This window comes from Gymnodraco acuticeps, unplaced genomic scaffold (genome assembly GCF_902827175.1).
Source record: "Gymnodraco acuticeps unplaced genomic scaffold, fGymAcu1.1, whole genome shotgun sequence".
Taxonomy (NCBI): Eukaryota; Metazoa; Chordata; class Actinopteri; order Perciformes; family Bathydraconidae; genus Gymnodraco; species Gymnodraco acuticeps.
This window is the reverse complement of record NW_022991375.1, coordinates 1762569-1781766: the sequence shown is the minus strand read 5'-3', so window position 1 is coordinate 1781766 and position 19198 is coordinate 1762569. Positions and strand designations below refer to the sequence as shown.

General features: G+C 40.3%; 1 protein-coding gene across 6 annotated transcripts; it reads left to right on the top strand.

The window, feature by feature from the left end:
- Window positions 1-2920: 2920 nt before the first annotated feature.
- On the top strand, window positions 2921-16311 carry ago2 (argonaute RISC catalytic component 2). Of its 6 annotated transcripts, none has more exons than XM_034240812.1 (20): window positions 2921-2937; window positions 4804-4849; window positions 5854-6054; window positions 6154-6274; window positions 6361-6542; window positions 6729-6865; window positions 6956-7090; window positions 7197-7284; window positions 7835-7982; window positions 8079-8198; window positions 8609-8731; window positions 8822-8973; window positions 10059-10243; window positions 10630-10789; window positions 10913-11003; window positions 11201-11395; window positions 12651-12791; window positions 13255-13356; window positions 13473-13672; window positions 13993-16311. In XM_034240812.1, exons 2-20 carry the CDS (start codon window positions 4812-4814, stop codon window positions 14099-14101), a joined length of 2628 nt encoding a protein of 875 aa, XP_034096703.1. In that variant the 5' UTR covers window positions 2921-2937; window positions 4804-4811; the 3' UTR covers window positions 14102-16311. The 6 variants fall into 6 exon arrangements, with proteins under 6 accessions (XP_034096703.1, XP_034096699.1, XP_034096700.1 ...); XM_034240808.1 differs by lacking the exon at window positions 2921-2937 and adding an exon at window positions 3362-3618; XM_034240809.1 differs by lacking the exon at window positions 2921-2937 and adding an exon at window positions 3362-3618 and having other exon boundaries at window positions 4804-4854; window positions 5859-6054; window positions 12657-12791.
- The last annotated feature ends 2887 nt before the right edge of the window (window positions 16312-19198 follow it).

The following is a 19198-nucleotide window of genomic DNA, read 5'->3' as shown; positions in this document are numbered from 1 at the left end:
ATCTGATTATCTTTGTAGTACACTGTTGGATTTAAAAAACACATTCAAATAAAAAAATCATTATATTTATGAACAAACAAACACACCTCTTTCTTAAATAACACACTTGCTCTGCAATAATATGTTTTTTGATATTTCTGTTAGGAAAGGACATGCCTGAGAGACAGGACTGCTTCACCATGTTCTCTTTCTCCGAGGGTCCAGAAGAACATCCAAGAGGGAAAGGAGAAGCTGATGTTATGAGATTTAAGAGCAGTACAGGACATTCACTAAGAGACACTTGTATTGTAACACAAAGACCTGCACACTGACTAGTTTTGTAGTCTAACAGGAACTTCATTTGTGTTGTTTTGTGTTTTACGTTGCACCTCAGAGACAATGTGATTATTGTCAGGCCTATAAAGTTTGGCAAAAAAAAAAAGTCAGCTGATCAAATGCATTTGCCTCACTTTGAGCTTCACATCACTTGTGCCTTGTACCGCAGAGTTTGCAACGTCATAAATAAATGGTGCCAATCTTCATTCAGATGTGAATGTGTAATCTAACATTTTCAGCAAGAATAACGGACAAAAGGAGTGCAAATACAATTTATTGAAATGTGAACTAAAAGTTATCAAGCATGAACCATCACCATTTTTTTAAAATAAAAACGAAATAATATACATAAGTTACACTAAATGTTAATCTGTTAATTGACAGGCTAGGCCTGTGCAGGTGGTAACAGCTATGCCCAGCATGGGCTAAGTTCTGTAGGTGCAGCTGGTGCAGGTCCTCCTCCATCAGGTCTGGTCCTCCTCCCTCAGGCCTGCAGGGTCTTTCCCTGCGAGGAGGGAAAGACCCTCAGCCCTCTCTGGCCAAAGCAACAGACAGGACGTTCATAAAGCTGAGGTTTCCCCCAAAGTCTCTAATCATCCATCCTGTGAATATGAGAGGGGAACAAATAGTGTAATAGATGCTTTGGACAATAAGAAATATAAAGTTAACTGTTGAGTTGCTCAGTTTTTTAGATTGACAGGGTTTAATAACACAAACAAAAGGAGAGAAATAAAGATTGGTCTTTCAATAAATTGTGTTGTTTTTGTCTTTTGAATTGTTCGTCTGAAGTCAAGTAGCTAGAACTGTTACTTATAGTTTGAATGATACAGTCTGGTTATAATGTTTGGAGGAGGCATCACAGGTAAGAGCACCATTTGTTGTGTTCCATCCACAACAAATTGATGTGTTTGTATTTATTTATCTACTATTTCTTGAATTATTACTGTCAGTCCAAAACAAGAGATTTTGTTTTGGTAACGTTTAAAAAAAACAAAAACATCTCTTTTTCACTACACTATCTTGAATACTTTAGTTTTTACGTCACTACATTTATCTAACAGCTTTAACATTGTAAAGGTGTCACTTCGGACTAATTATGACAGCATGTCCTACTCAGAGCCCTAGAGTCTCTAGGGCTCTGGTCATACTATTTTGAGAGTTTAAACAAACCAGACCTTCATCTATTAATGTAGAAAATAGTTGGCACATTACACCATTATGAAAGTAATAATTAGTTAGCTCATTGTTCAAAATGAGCTCCAACTACAACAGTTAAGTCAACTCGTGCATCGGTAATAACAATAAATCAAATGATATAATATAATAGTATAACTTGTATCTACTTTAACAACACTTTCCTAATTATACTAGCATACTTTTACTAAAGTAACATTAACATGTTAAAATGCAGGGCTTTTGTAAGAGAGTATTTCGTATAGTGTAGCATGGTCTACTTGACTTATCTAACCGAAGTGATCGTTACGTTACTTTGCAAACCGTCACCCCCAACCAACCCACACACACACACGTTGTGATTCACTTCAATTAATGGTAACGGAGCTTGCTAACAGCAAGGCACAAGGCTACTTCACTCATTTAGCTAGCTAATGTAAGATACAAATGCTGTCGAGCCCTCACTGCTAGTAAAATAAAGAGCACAAACTGACTACTTACCCGAGCGGCGAGCCCCACTGTTCTCCGTCATTTTGTCTCGGGTTGTTGTGATCACATGACTGACAAAGCCGTGCTCTGATAGGCCAGAAGTCGGAGTTGCATTAGGGCTCGATTGCTTATCCTGTCTGCGTAGCCCGGATGATGCTGCATCGCAATTTTGGACATCGAATTTTATACATCGAATTTTTTGACGTCGAATTTTTGGGATCTGAATTTGAACATTCGAATTTTTTCACTTGAATTTTTACATTTTTATTTCACATAGGTAAATTCGGAGCAAAAACATTTAGATACATGATTTTTCAATGTTATAAATTCGGTGTCTAATACAATTCAAATACTTCTGTCTCTTGTTTGCTTCCATAGACGGTATGCACCTTAAAGTGGTTTGCAATCCGCCAAATAACCGAGAAGAAGAAGAAGAAGAAGAAGAAGAAGAAGAAGAAGAAGAAGAAGAAGAAGAAGAAGAAGAAGAAGAAGAAGAAGAAGAAGAAGAAGAAGAAGAAGACTCCGAGCTGTCCGACTTCAGGCGAGCTTTTTGAGACCTCCCCCGGCTGCGATCGGCTATTCTCGTCTACTTTCGAGGCGAGCCGCAACGCGTCTCAAACAAGCCTATGACTAACCATCATGCAACGCACTAGCAAGACGTTGATCGTAACTGCGCAGGTCTCGCTTGTCTCAAACAAGCCTACTATCCAGAGGATGCATGCAGAGCTGTCATTGGCTGAGATAAGTCCGGCCGTGCGTCACGCCTCCACCGTTCCCGGAAATGCATCCGTGGAGGAACCATCAGTGTATCCTCGGTTATAGCTCATCCAGAGAGCCTCCTCGACGCTCGATGCTCGGTCCTCTGTGTGCATTTAGAGAAATTAGATGTCCTTCAAAATGGCGCGCTGAAATTCATTTCCGGGTCACTACCAGAGGACCGAGGAGTCGAGGAGTCGAAATGTGAGTATTGAGAAACCTCGTATACTTCAGCTAACAAGATAGTTCCCCCCCTATTCACATTTTATTTAACCGTTGTTGCAAAATTAAAGCGTTTCACGCGTGTGTAAAACGTCTAAAAATAAACACTGGTTAAAAATGTAATACGTGAATGTGTTTTGTCATTTTATCTACACTGGAAAAAACAGTGCATACTGGGTTTATCATATCTTTCATTTACAGAGATTTGAAGCTATAGCAGGTGTCACAGATTATAGCTTTACAACAATCAATATTATTGGGCTTTGTCGTAAAATACATAATTTGTTGTATAAAACTATACAACAAAAAATAAATGGTGTAAAGGCTTTGGCTGCTTAACGGAAATTACCCAAAGCCGGAAGTAGAAGGGAGGGAGTCCTCTTGCGCTGCATGTGTGTTCTCGGTGCTATCTTTTCTCTCAGCTCCCGTTTTGTGTGTGTTGGGGGGATGGGGCCGTGTCGAGGATGAGAGACTCAAAATATTTACCACTCGGCTAACTAAATATCTTTTTTTTTTAACTGGGCTTCCTCCTTCGGTCTTGTACATATATATACTTTTCGATCCCGCATGAGTTTGGGTGGAATTTGTCCTAAATAAAGTGGAGTATCTGTACGTCCACGACACACGCTTAAAAAGTCGACAAAATGTATTCCTCTACTGGAGGTAAGTGGTGCGGCTATCGTTAGCACCGGCTAAGTGATGCAGCTAGCGGCATTAACACGCTACTGGACGCTTTAGCTGCTATGTTTACATTGATAGCACACATAATATTGTTTCTTAAAGCTAATTAGTTATAATAAAAGCAACATATGCTTTTTAAAAGAATATGTCGCCCAGTCTTAAGTGAAGGCATTAGTAGCTTAGCTAGCGTGCAACAACAAGAAGCTCCTGTTAGCCACGTTAGCTTCAACGGTGCCTCGTTTTCCTAACTTGTGGTTAGTTAGCTTCCCAATGTTATATCACGAAGTGTGATCGTGTAGCGTATATCTACTTAATACAGCATATATACTGATAGGAAATGGCTATTATTTTGTATCTTGCAGTTTTCCACTAAAGCACATAAGTAAAGCATTATTTAACGGCCGACCATGCTATCTAATCTCATCAACAATCTTAGCTATGGTTGGATAACAGTATCCAACTTCGATTTGGTCATTCCAGTCATGTTGCATCGTTTTTAACCACGATATAAAACAACAAATTGGTCTGTCTAAGAAACTCAAGACTCAAGATAGACTCAATTACATTGGTTATATAAAGAGTAGACGAGAAAGTAGACATATGAAGTTTGGCTGAGGCTAGTTATAGTAACATTGTAGCAGTTGACACCCATGGCAATGAGACTAATAATGTTAAAATAAAAGATAATAGCATTTTCATTTTCATGCCATTTGCATGTTATCCAGAGGATCAAGCAGCAAAAACAATTGCATCACTAAAATGTATGTTCTCTTCAATTTTATATTGTTTTAGGAGTCTTTGGTTGCTTTATATTACTAAAATATGAATATGCGTGTAGGATAAGGGTATTTTCAGGAGAAAGGGAGGCTTCTGCAGAGTTAGATTGCCAGCTTGCTTAATGCCTTCTGTGTGCATATTGATAAGAGTTTAGAGAAAGTCGCCCTTGATTATGGACGATGGTGTTGTGGAAGCGATAAGAGGGCTAGACATGCTGTAATGAAGCAAGTGTATGCAGTGGAAGTATAGATGAGTGTTAATGCTGCCTCTTGTCACTTGCTCCATAAAGAAATGGGTCAATTTAATTTGACAGTAAACCTATTTCTGTCATGCATTACCTAAATGTATATTTCTACAACTCTTCCTGACACCTTATTTTGTCCTCTGTAGCCACCGAGATGCAGGAGGCACCACCCCGTTCCTCCGGGTCAACAGGCTCTGGTAAGCTTTTTCCCATATTTCATCTTCCAAGCCTTAAACAGGTCCCAGAATTGGTCCAGTTTAAGTGGAAACATCATGCCTTTTACACCATTCAAGCAGCCCAGTATATTTATTTGAATTACAATTTGACTTTCTGACTGAATACAAAGACATTTTCAAGAAATTGGACACCAAATTTGGCGTCGATGAAGGCGTAGACATTGTAGATATTCAATTTCCTCTCAATGCACCTCATTTCCGTGCTCAGAGTAGCAGTGCACTTTAACACACTGAAGGTTTAAATTATAGCCACCGTATGTTACTAGGTTATTTGGGTGTTATTCTGTTTGATTGGATGGACTGGGTCACAAAGATAAGGCACTGAGGGGCATTCAGGGGGAGCCCTGCCAGTCTCACTGTAATATCTGAAGTTGCAGATATGGAGCTTATTGGTTTGGCCTGTCTATCAAAGATGAAGGCTTAGTGTATCTTCTACAGGGTAATACACACACATGGATGACAGCATATTTCTTTTATTCACAACTCAGATGGAATAACTTCTGCCTATCAAATCCCGAACAAAGATTTCCCTTATTTTTTGGGGGAAAACATTGGACCTTTTGAGTTTGCCGCATCACATATTTGATGACCTATAACTGTAGTTCAAGACATTTCCTGGATAATTTTTGCATATGTTAACCAGTTAAAGAAAACTTGTAATCTTTAATTTTTTTATTTAAGCACCTTGAGATGACGTTTGTCTTTAAAGTGTGCTATATAAGTCAAATGTATTATTATTATTATTATTATTATCTCTGTTTTGATGTAGAATGAACAATTTCTTTTTCTGATGCTTTGAAACGTTTTGAAAAAAATGGTTTCCATAATGAGCTATTTGAGAAACTGTGACATTAACTTTCTAGTAATTCTCTATCTATTTATGGAATCACAACATACTAACTGGTAAATTTCTGATGCCTGTGTAATGCGGTACTTACTTTGCAATTGCCACTTTCCCACTTTTGACCCCCCTGATTTAGACCCGCCATCCTCCCCAGTGCCAGAATATGTGTTCAAGCCACCATCTCGGCCAGACTTTGGCACCATGGGCAGGACCATCAAGCTCCAAGCCAACTTCTTCGAGATGGAAATCCCCAAACTGGAGGTTTACCATTATGACATCGACATTAAGCCTGAGAAATGCCCCAGGAGGGTCAACCGGTAGGTCTATTTGTATGTGTATATTTCATCTGCTGTTCCTGGTACATGGAAGACCATTTTTAAAAAAAACGTTATTTATTTGTTTTATTTTGTCCTCAGGGAAATTGTGGAGCACATGGTCCAGCACTTTAAAACGCAGATCTTTGGTGATCGTAAGCCGGTGTACGACGGGAGGAAGAATCTGTACACCGCCATGCCTTTGCCCATAGGCAGAGACAAAGTATGTACATTTTTATGGACAACATGCAACAACAACATCTACACTTTTGGAAAATTGCTTTATTTTCTTGCCCATTCACCACACAGGTGGAGCTTGAGGTTACCATTCCTGGTGAAGGCAAAGACCGCAGCTTCAAAGTTTCCATCAAGTGGGTCTCCTGCGTGAGCCTGCAGGCGCTGCACGAGGCTCTGGCCGGGCGGCTACCCAGCGTCCCCTTCGAGACCGTCCAAGCCTTGGATGTGGTCATGAGACATTTACCCTCTATGAGGTGAGTTTTAATTATTCAACATGGCTTCATTTGTGGATGATTGTCCCTCTAGAAGTTTTTGACATATTTGTCATACATTTAAAATACCTAGTGAGTCTTATGCTTGTTTAATGACCTATTTCACTTTTCTTTCATCAATTGTTTCTCAGAACATGTTAACCAGGCTTATCATCTCCTCTGTTACAGGTACACCCCTGTGGGCCGCTCTTTCTTCACCCCCTCAGAGGGATGTTCGAACCCCCTCGGTGGAGGCAGAGAGGTGTGGTTCGGCTTCCACCAGTCTGTCAGGCCGTCCCTTTGGAAAATGATGCTCAACATCGACGGTAACTTTCCTTTTTCATTGTGCACAAGTTGAATGAAGTTAAGATCTTTCTATGAATCTCACCTCTGTGTGCTTGTTGTTTTATTTTCAGTTTCTGCCACTGCATTCTACAAAGCCCAGCCTGTAATTGAGTTCATGTGTGAGGTCCTGGATTTCAAAAGCATTGAAGAACAACAGAAGCCCTTAACAGACTCCCAACGAGTGAAATTTACAAAGGAAATCAAAGGTGAGAAAATCTCCAAAGCTCACGTTGTTGTGGCTATTTAAAGTTTTTCTTTCTCAATCTTTAAGTTTGTTTTTGTTTTTTAAATTCGGTTCAATGTGATTTCCAGGCCTGAAGGTGGAGATCACTCACTGTGGGCAGATGAAGAGGAAGTACAGAGTGTGCAACGTGACCAGAAGACCAGCCAGCCACCAAACGTTAGAGAGCTCTTCTGTCTCATCTTTGTTCAATGTTCAAGGTTCTTTATTGTCAAACTAACATAGCTACAGAGTAATTATGTCACTGAAAATCTTAGGTCACAGGCTTCTCCAACAATGCAACACAATAATACAGATAAGCAGAAAATATTAAAGTATACTATATTAAAAGTAATACAAAAAAGAAAAATTGTTTTAAAAAAAGTGAGAAAATAAAAGTGGAATAGTGCAATACGAGTCTATATACAAGTTATTGGAATGATATATTAGATACATAATTACTAAGTAGCAGATGAATGTTATGAAATTGTTTCAGCAGTTCAGTTAAACACATTAAATCATTAAAATATATATGATAGTAACAGTTCTGTCAGTGCTACTGTATATATCTCAAACATGCCGAGTGTTTAATTAGCCATTACCCTGGTCTTTGCTCACTGGGCTCCATTAATGCAATCGACTGATCAGTCTAGAAGATTTTATTGGCTTTTTTTTTAATGCCCATGTGATTCGCTTTGTTTGACCTAATTGTCTGTTGTTCTTCCCACAGGTTCCCCCTGCAGCAGGAAAATGGCCAAACTATTGAATGCACAGTAGCACAGTACTTCAAAGACAAGTACAAGCTCATCCTGAGATACCCCCACCTCCCGTGTCTTCAGGTGGGACAGGAGCAGAAGCACACCTACCTACCTCTAGAGGTGAGCACCACTAAACTCCTTAACTTACTAACTTTACCCGCTTGCTGTGGATGTTCCCCTTTTTAAATCCGGTCATGTTTTGTGTGTCCTCTCCAGGTGTGTAACATAGTGGCAGGACAGCGCTGCATCAAAAAGCTGACAGACAATCAGACCTCCACTATGATTCGTGCCACAGCCCGATCGGCCCCAGACCGCCAGGACGAGATCAGTAAATTGGTACGTCGTTTTCAAATAAATGTTTATTGAAGGCAGTTTCCTCTAAGTGTCACGTACACAATGTTCCAATAATAAGTCCAAACTTAGGAGAAAATAATTTAAATTGGTAGCAGCCAAAGAGAAGATATATTTTCAAGATTCTGCGTGGCCTGTTTCTTGTACTATTTTCAAAAATAGGCTATTAGATATCTTCTGCATTAGATTGATAGCAACATTGCCATTGAGTATTATGCTTAGAAAATTGGGCTTATTTGAAATGAGAATAAACAATATTTGTGAATGTGTTTGAAAAACGATTGACATTTCTTTGAGACACTTTGAACCTGTAGTGTCAAACTTAGCTTAACTTTTATGAAATACTGAAGCCAGTCATCTTTTTATTTAACTGGCGTGTTGTTGTTTTTCTTCAGATGAGGAGTGCCAACTTCAACAACGACCCTTACGTTCGTGAGTTTGGAGTGATGGTGAGGGACGAGATGACAGAAGTGAACGGCCGTGTCCTCCAAGCACCTTCCATTCTGTACGGAGGCAGGGTATGTCGATCTCCTGTTCGATTTGTTACGTCATATGTGTAATTAGAATGTTTTTCTGTACAGTGACTAGCACTATAATAATAAGGCTAGTGTCATTCCAATGTTCAGAACAAAGCAATAGCCACACCGATCCAGGGAGTCTGGGACATGAGGAACAAGCAGTTCCACACCGGCATCGAGATCAAAGTGTGGGCCATCGCCTGCTTCGCCCCTCAGAGACAGTGCACTGAACTCCTGCTTAAGTAAGTGAGACTTTCATGGCTTGATAAGAGTTCATGCATAATGTAAGGCACCTTTTTATAATAGGAATGCACAAACGAGGATACATTGAGCCATGAGCTGTAGTTGCAGTCGGAGCAGAGAAACGACACACAGCTGTCTTCTCTGATTTGGGTCTTACACAACTGGCATGACAGCGCAGTTTAGAGTCTTTCGCTTTATGGCCCCCTGAGGACAAAAGTATTTCAGCTCTACAGGGGCGTAACAGAGCATGATTATGTACAGCTGTGCCATTCTTTTACAATGCCTTTGCCAATTTAATTTGTGTACTTATACAGGGTGAGTTCAGGCGTTATGTCAGTGTTGATGCAGATGTTAGAATGTGCACAACCTAAAGGTCCTATTGCAGGGCTATTCAATTAGTTTGGAATGGGTGCCGGTTGATGAAAATGACCCAAAGCAAGGGGCCGGGAAAAAGATGGCTTGAAATATGAGCATATTAAGAGCTTCAGATACAGTAAATACTACAACAGCGTAGTGGAGTGCATATATTGTGTTTAATGAAATCAAACAACATAGCCCCAAGGCCTTTCTAGATCTAAATGGCAAGTTCAGAACTCAGTAGTTCTACATGTGAAGCTAATTTAACCGTCAACATCATTTGATTTAATTTAGGTGAAATGATCTAATCATTCACGCAGAGATGCAATAAATGACAGGAGTTGTCACTACAGTAGCTAGTAGGTGGGTTCGAAACCCGAGCCCGCAGACGTTTTCATGCAATGTCTTCCCCTCTATCTCTCAATGAAACACCCTCTCTGGAATAAAGGCACCCTGGCCATAAAATTTAAATTAAAATGTGATACTTTTTAACATTATACTCAAAGGGCAAATATCACTGCGGGGCTGGATTTGCCAATTGCATATCCCTGTCGTATTGTATCTGGCTTTGGTCTTTTTAGATATGTAGTGCTTTAATAAATAAAAAAACAAGCTATACACAAGGAAGCTCAGAGGCAGTTTTTACTCAACTTTCAGGAAATGCAACTACTTATTTACCTAAACCTCACCGAACTGTCAATAAACACTTCCCTCCTCTCTCTCTCAGAGCATTCACAGATCAGCTGAGGAAGATCTCCAGGGACGCAGGGATGCCCATCCAGGGCCAGCCTTGCTTCTGTAAATACGCCCAGGGAGCAGACAGCGTGGAGCCCATGTTCAGACACCTCAAGTACACCTACCAGGGCCTCCAGCTGGTGGTGGTCATCCTGCCGGGGAAGACTCCTGTCTACGGTGAGGGGTCCGCTCATGCAGTCTGTTTTAGTGCTGCATGATTTATATTACTGTATAAGAGATGAGGTGAAATCCTGACTGGCAGCAATAGCCATAATCAGAATACTAGCTCTTAAACAACTTCCTGCAACCTGCAAACTGAACGTCTTATTGATTCTAACAGATTTAGGTTTGTCCTCACTTATGGCTGCTAATTAGGATTATTTTAGATCATGATTCATCAGACGTATTTATCTAAATCAGATTGATGTAAAGTCACCGTTATTAGCAGTGATTGATCAGTATACATGCACACACCTTATGTGATGCACCAGAGCAGGAACAGAAAACATCTGTTTATAAGATGACTTTAATTAAATGATATGTATTTATTGTAATGTGTGCAGCTGAGGTGAAGCGTGTCGGGGACACAGTTCTTGGCATGGCCACGCAGTGTGTGCAGGTGAAGAATGTTCAGAAGACGACGCCTCAGACACTCTCCAACCTCTGTCTGAAGATCAACGTCAAGCTGGGCGGAGTCAACAACATCCTCCTCCCGCAGGGCAGGTTAGTGAAGACACTAATGATTAAACACAGAAATGATCAATGTGTATACCTTCAGATCGTGGCACTCATAATATTTTGAAAAGATACATTTGATGTTGTCTAAACTCTGCGTTCTTTCTCCAGGCCGTTGGTCTTCCAGCAGCCTGTCATCTTCCTTGGTGCAGATGTGACTCATCCTCCTGCAGGAGATGGGAAAAAGCCTTCCATCGCTGCTGTAAGTAACACTCAATAACTTGCAATCTACTTTTCATTAAATAGTTTATTGGGGTGTAATGCAAGCTCCAAAATCACAGATAACCACCAACCATCTCTGGAGCTCTTTCAACTCATTGTTTAATGACAGAAAATGTATGTTATGGCAGAGCCTGGACTGCTCCTTTCACGTGATACTAAAATACATTCCCTATACAGGTGGTTGGTAGTATGGATGCCCATCCCAGCAGATACTGTGCCACAGTGCGGGTGCAGCAGCACCGTCAGGACATCATCCAGGACCTGGCCACCATGGTGAGGGAGCTGCTCATCCAATTCTACAAGTCCACCCGCTTCAAGCCCACCAGAATCATCTACTACCGCGACGGCATCTCTGAAGGCCAGTTCAACCAGGTGATACACATATCAGGGCTGATGCACAGAAAACTGTGAAATATCAGAAGATATAGACCAATCACAGAGCTAAGTGTAACGGTAATTCCTGTGTTTTGGTCAGTGGAAATCGAGTACGCAATCGAAACACAAATTTACATAACCTTTTCACCAGGAGACTTTTCTCCAGTTAAAACACTGAGTAAGTGCATTGAACAAATCAATGACTGGATGTGTCAGAACTTTCTCCAATTAAACAAAGATAAAACTGAGGTAATGGTTTTTGGAGTCAAGGCAGAACGTATAAAAGTTAGCGCTGAGCTTCAGTCTGCAATGTTCAAAACAACAGATAAAGCCAGAAATCTAGGTGTAGTCATGGACTCTGACCTGAGTTTCAACAGTCACATTAAAACTGTTACTAAATCAGCCTACTATCACCTAAAGAATATATCTAGGATTAAAAGACTAATGTCACAGCAGGATTTGGAAAAACTTGTCCATGCTTTTATCTTCAGTAGACTCGACTACTGCAATGGTGTCTTCACAGGTCTCACTAAAAAATCTATTAGGAAGCTGCAGCTGATTCAGAACGCTGCTGCTCGAGTCCTCACTAACACTAAGAAAGTGGATCACATCACTCCAGTTCTGAAGTCTTTACACTGGCTTCCTCTGTGTCAAAGAATAGATTTCAAAAATACTGCTGCTGGTTTATAAAGCACTGAATGGTTTAGGCCCAAAATATATTTCTGACCTGCTAAATTATGAACCACCCAGATCTCTCAGGTCTTCAGGGACTGGTCAGCTTTCTGTCCCCAGAGTCAGAACTAAACACGGAGAAGCAGCGTTCAGTTATTATGCTCCAAATATCTGGAACAAACTCCCAGAAACCTGCAGGTCCGCTGCAACTCTGACTACTTTTAAATCCAGACTAAAGACTTTTCTTTTTGTCGCTGCTTTTAATTGAAACTGAGACGTTGTGTTCATCAGTAAAGTGGAACTTCTGTGTGAACTATTCATATCTTAAACTGCACTGTAACTTTTTATTCATGTACTTTTTATTCATGTATTTTTTCTTTTAATGTTTCTTTTATTATCTTTTCTTTTTAATGACTGTTTTTAAATGCCTTTGTCTGAATGTCTTTCATTTTTGTAAAGCACCTTGAATTGCCTTGTGTTGAAAGGTGCTATATAAATAAACTTGCCTTGCCTTACATTTAGTTAGATTGAAACATCATCTATGCAGCTTTTCATCTGATAATCTTGAATACCTCTTGAGTCACAGGTCCTTCAGCATGAGCTGCTGGCGATCCGGGAGGCTTGCATCAAACTGGAGAAGGACTACCAGCCGGGCATCACCTTTGTGGTCGTGCAGAAGAGACATCACACGAGACTCTTCTGTATGGACAGAAACGAGAGGGTCAGTATTGAGTCATTGGTTGGAATAGGAATTTTGTCAGATTTGTAACTAACTTAATTTACACAAAAGAGAAAGCATACAAGTTTGAGACAAAAGTTATGCAATATTTTGGTACTTAGTTACGGCTACCTTCTAAAAGTGAACCAGCAGTGGAAAAAGATGTTTGCCATGCACAGTTGGCACAAAGCCAGCTGCCGCAGGTGTTGGTACTCTCTCACGCGATGCTCCTATATTGGGGACAGTGGGTAATCCTTAGTCATTTAGTGGCACGGCATTAGCAGTTAAAGTCCTACTTGGAAATACCATGTCCATATTTGAATATGGATGTTTCATTTTTTTTTAAGTGTGCATGGATCAGAATTTTATGCAGTGTCTTTTATTTCCTACAAAATGAAGTGTATTTTCCAAACGTGTAGGGAAACCCTCCTCCCTCACTAAAGCATATCTGTGTGGATTTTTGCAGGTTGGGAAGAGTGGCAACATTCCTGCAGGCACCACAGTGGACACCAAAATCACTCACCCATCAGAGTTTGACTTCTACCTTTGCAGTCACGCTGGCATTCAGGTAAGAGCTGTAACTGAACAAAGATGTCACTGTGCCTGTGAAGTATTCTATAGAAAGGTGAGGGGCAATTTCAATTGATTATGCATGAACGCCTGTCGTCTGATCGCTGTTTGCAGGGTACCAGCAGGCCGTCTCATTACCACGTGCTCTGGGACGACAACCACTTCTCTGCAGATGAACTGCAGGTCCTGACCTATCAGCTTTGCCACACCTATGTGCGCTGCACCCGCTCAGTCTCCATCCCAGCACCAGCTTACTACGCCCACCTGGTGGCTTTCAGAGCTCGCTATCACTTGGTGGACAAAGAGCACGACAGGTGAGGGCAGCACTTTCTGTCTATTTATCCTGATAACTTATGTCAGTTTTGGACAATTTAGCTTTTGATAGCACAAAACATTATTAGGTAGCTAATTATTCAAGAAAAAGGTGCAAAAATGACATGTAATACAAAATGCAAAGTATCTTTTAGTGGCAGTAACCTATGTATCTTAAATTAAAATGTTGACTGACAGATCACAAATATTCTCGGTGATTAACATGGTAACCGTTGACATCCCCATTTCTCTTGAATCTCTCCCAGATCAAAAGTGAATGAAAACCCTGAAATAAACTGTTTGTTTTTTGTTCCTGTTCCAGTGCGGAGGGCAGTCATACATCGGGCCAGAGTAACGGGCGGGACCAACAGGCCTTGGCTAAGGCCGTGCAGATCCACCAGGACACCCTGCGCACCATGTACTTTGCCTGAGAGCAGACAGCCCCAGGTTGGCGTGGGTGAGACCCCACTGATGGAACACACTAGCCCTCGCTGTCTCACTGTCAGCTGTAGATACAGTGGCTTCACATAGTGATCCCTACCATACTGACCTGTCAGTGACCCACACGTCTACAATTGTACTTCAGCCCCGGACCCACCCAAATTAAGCCAGCGATTAGACTGTAAGATGCTAAAGCATCCCTCTTTCTTGGGGTTTGTGTTGAAAGAGGTTTTATTTTCATGTTGTTCATAAGTGTGTGTCTATTATTTGTGAAAATAAGTATGGAAGCAAAAGGACAAGTTTGTACACTGATAGAAAAAAACTACACTTTTTAGACATTAGGTTATTTATCATTTGGAAGAAGCCGTTTACCCTCTTTCTCCTGCTTCTATAGTTTGTTAGGGTTTTGGTGCTTGAAGGGAGAAGGATCAAATTCATCAAAAGATAAATGGGAGGGGGGGGAGGGGCTGGTAAATATGATATGCCTAAAGAGTTGCCCCTTTTTAAGAACCATTATTTATCAGCCAATCAAAGCAAAGTGCACTGACCAGACTGGGTTCTTCAATCAGGACAAAAGTACTTAATATATTGGGGGTTAAGTGTGATTTCTCACAAAGGGCACTATGTGATGAGAAGTGCCATTCGAGACCACCTTTCTGTTGTCATTTCTGTGGGAACCTTGAAATATGACGCCCACATCTGCGGGGGTTTCAGTATTTTTCTTTGATGGACACAGATGACCAGTTAATGCCAAATCTGGTGACAATTAATTTACTACAACCCTTGGACCAACACTTTTCAGTTTATTCTAAGGGGTTCAGCGTTTAGATACAGCAATTATATCTGCCTCTCTTCTTAGGCTAAACTGACGTCATAAGTAACACTAGTGTTCCCATGCCGACTGTTTTGGGACCGGTTCCCAAAAAGGATACCTTTCTGATGTAGCCTGAGCCGTGTTTGTAAAAAACACATGATTTAGAAATGAACGTAGAGAGGAACTTGATAAAATCCTTTTTTGTCTGTTTTTAAAGTCTAACTTAATTTCAATCAGTTTTGTATAATTATGCATGTAGCTGACTCGTGTTTTTAGGCATTTGTGATAAATGTATTTGTTTCTTTCCTTTTTTACACATTAACCCTACTTGTATGTTTTATTGTATATAGCAGCAGGATGGTGTTTTCTGCAGTTTCTTTGTCAGGGCGGGATATTTGTGTGGCGTCTCGATATCCAGGCATTCGGTACATTGGTGTGAAAGCTGCAACATGTAAGAGTAAAACTGATTGAAATTCCCCTAAAAAATATCGTTTGCTCCATGAACTAAGAGCGAGCAGTTGTCGCACAAAAGCTTGGGTTTTATGCAAATGACTTTTTGTGAGTCTTTATATGATATAGTAATGTTGGTAATAAGGTATATTTTGAATAAGCTTTCAGTTGAGGATGCTGAAAATATAGAGATTTTTTTTTAATTGCCCACATGTAGTCTAAATTAACACTGTCTATTTGTATAAAGATAATAAATGTTCTCTTGCCTTCTAAGACTGTTACGGTCTTACTAATAATTCTATACATTTCCTAACATCCCATCTAAGTTTTACTACTAAGTTAAGCTCGCAGAGGTTCGCATAGTGTTGATTGGACGCGAGTAGTCTATATTTTCTAACTATGCATCATTTTTAATCAAGACATTTAGCAGTGGGCCGTCTCACGTACATGTGGGTCCTTTTATAGGGTAGATAATCAGGGTTTTTTTGTTGTCGTTTTTTAGCATGTTGCATTTAGTAGCGTTTCTTAGTGCTTATCAGCGTCTTCATGCCTTTCTAACGGAATGAAGCATTTGTGGTCATTTGTAGATTTTATAGCCTAAAAACTTGTTGTATCCTTTGTAACACAAAATCTTTCTTAGCCAAACAAGATTACAAACTTTTACATGATTTGATATTCAAAACACATGGAAGCACAAAAAGGACACCTTGGATTCAGGTGCTAGAAGTTTTCACTGTAAGACACCTTAAATCCTCACTGGACTGGTCAACAAGACTTTTTATCAACAAAAAAAAAGATACTTCATCCTGTTGAGGATCTTTTCTCTCCCTTTGACGACGTCTCCGTTTTACCCTTTTTACTCATAACCTGTAAAACAACTCGAAATCCGACTGACTGTGTTTGTGGGGCATTCTGAAAATCATGTACTTACTGTTATGATGTCAATATTGTTCTTATCGGTGCTGGTCTCACAACATGTACATTTGGATGCACTTTTGATAGCAGAACGTCGGTATGACTTCTATAGATGTATGTTCCTCAATGGAAGCAGGAGGCTCGGCCATATTGCGTGACACTGGTGTAATTGTATGGAAATGGCCGTGTGTTCTACCTCTTGTTACCTGTTTTAGTGTTATGGTAACATCACACTGCTGGCCATTTCTGTATAATTACCCCTGCTATCTATCTAATTGGCATTGTTTGAGTCTTGCATTGACAGTAGAGGTTTTAAACGCTTGGTGTGCATGGCGCTTTATCAGTCTATGTAGTAGGGTGACATTTTATTTCATATTTTACTCAAACTGATAATAGAGAATGTGTTCCTTTTTACGGGCGTTGAGCTGTACGACCAAATTCTTGAAGTGTGTTTGTATTCACACACAGCTTTCCCTTTTTTATTTTTCCTTTTTTATTCTATGCACCTGGTAAATGAGACTTTTTTTTTTTTTCACACCTTAATTTCCGACAAATGCAAAGCCCTCATCAGCTTTGATCACTGCGTATTCTTGAGTTGGAGAAGTTGTAAATGCGCCCGAGCGGTGCTGTTAGAGTTGCTTGCAGACTAAAAACCAATCGAGGAAACCACACGCTTACATCCGTGTGAAAATAGGATCGTAAGCTATGGTATTCAGGAAAGCTTTCATCAGTTAAAAATCCAATGCCAACATGAATTGAACATTTCTTGTAATCTTGCGTTCTGATTTATGGAGACAGAAGAAAGCCTTGGTGTTGGCTCTGAGAATGGAAATGTCATTGTGGAGAACGTTGGAAAGTGTCCCAAATGATAGAGTGCTGAAACTCAGAACATCAAGTAGTCTTTATAGGAGACGGCTTTGTACTCGTTGTTACTGCTTCTTTCCTGTTTGACATGACCGACACCAGCACCTTAAAATGACAGATCAGAACGGCATTGCTTTTTCCGAACATTTGACAATGTTGTTTTTGTACTAAACAAGAATGGACTTTTGTAGCTGTTGCATAATTAAAGAGTGGCAGACTGGCAGCTGTTTTTTATTTACAAAAGAGCAGTTGGCATAGGCTTTTTCTAAAATACAAGAGGCGTATCCAACAGGCTTCAAAGCCTCAGTGTGCGCTCTTTAGAAAGCCAAGCCTGCTCATCAAGATGGATTCTACCTAGCTAACCAACATTCAACATGTCGTCTTGGAGAAATATCCTAAAGCCTTTTTAAATGTTAAAAAAAAGCCGAGTGAAGCTTGTAGGTGGTTTGCCTTTGTAGAGTGACGGGGAAGAAAGGTGCTTTATGCAAAACAACATAACTGACAGGTTCTGAAAAGAGCCGACTAGCTACGGACCGAGGCTTGGATCCCAAAGTGCTGCGAGGATGAAGAGTAGTTTGACACGTTCACTATGAATAGAACAAATAAAGGCCTCTTTATGTGTCAGACCCCAACATAAACTATACATATCAAGATTCTGAAGAGGCGTTTTACATACATCTGCTTGATCATGATGAGCTAAGTCAATAATATGTTTTGAACACAACAGCCTGGATGAATGTGGCACTGCTTTATGTTTAAAGGTGCCGAGGTTAATGCCCGGCTGGCAACCCTAATGACATCACTTCACCTCAGTTACACTGTCTTTGTGTCCTGGACAAAGCAGGTTGTAGAAGTGGCTGGTTTGTAAAATAAGTTGCATATCATCAGTTAATTTTAATCTTTTTTTATTTGTAAGTATGTTCAACTATAGGGCCGAACGGCTGAGGTGAAGTTTACCTTTTTGCTTTCGAATGGTCTCGGAATAAAATAATGCTCGACAACCTATAAATCTGTTTATTCCAAACTACGACCCTATGTATAGTAGGGATGGGAACGAATATTCAAAATTATTCAGGTATTCGAATAATTATTCATGTATTCGAATATGAGTTATGAATATATTTTTGTTTTGTTTTTGGGAGTGATGCCTAAGTTGATTACATATTATCAAATTGAATAATTCAATGTATACGACAGTGCCATAGCCAAATGTGTTAGTTGACGTCTAAAGGTGTGTTTTGCTCCGCTCACCAGTCCCTCACAGCGGGCAGAGCTGCAGGTGCTGATCTCTCTCTCACGTCCGGTTATACTTCACTCGTGTTTATGTCCAAATCCATCAGATCTAGCTAGTTCTAGCCAATGATATGGCTGCTGCCCCTCCCTACACGCAGATCACGCAGACTCAAACCTCATCTTAGGCCCAAATGTGGCGCAAATGCGCTCCGCAGCCGTTGCGAGGTTCATGAGCGTGCTCCCCCGCCCCCTGTCAACACTCGCGACACATGAGTGGCCAGCCTAAACAACAATAAGCGCTGCTTGGCAACCGTGTGTGGCGGCAAAGTATAGACATTTTGACTGGAGAGATTTAGTTTTTCCGGTATTCAACATATTTTACCAGTCATCATAGTCCGGTAATTATTATCTAAGAAGAGTCCTACACAACAGACATGGCGTCAAAAAGGAGTAATGTGTGGAAATATTTCGACCAGGTTAGTGAGTGCGGTGTAGAGGTCAAACTATGCCAAATGAAACTTATATATACATGCTATACCTTGCTATACCCGCAACCTCCGTTCCAGCTGAGGGTCTTCTCTACAGCTGGCCTGATTGTGAATCGCTTCTGCACATGAAAGCTGTAGGCCTATAGCTGTCAAACTGTGGTCACCAGTTCAATACATTTGACAAATTCGACTTGGTTTCTACACTTATTTGAACATGTATTTATTTATTTCCAAAAATTATTGAAAAAAAACTGGGTAAAAAAAAAATTCTGAACATTTTTTTTTTATAGAATATGTACATTTCGGTTAACCGGTTAACCGTT

Bases quoted from the DNA above. Each gene is read 5' to 3' on its own strand.
- ago2 (XM_034240808.1), top strand. The intron at 8,199-8,608 runs GTACGTCGTTTT...GTTTTTCTTCAG, and splicing joins AGGACGAGATCAGTAAATTG to ATGAGGAGTGCCAACTTCAA. The intron at 13,673-13,992 runs GTGAGGGCAGCA...TTCCTGTTCCAG, and splicing joins GTGGACAAAGAGCACGACAG to TGCGGAGGGCAGTCATACAT.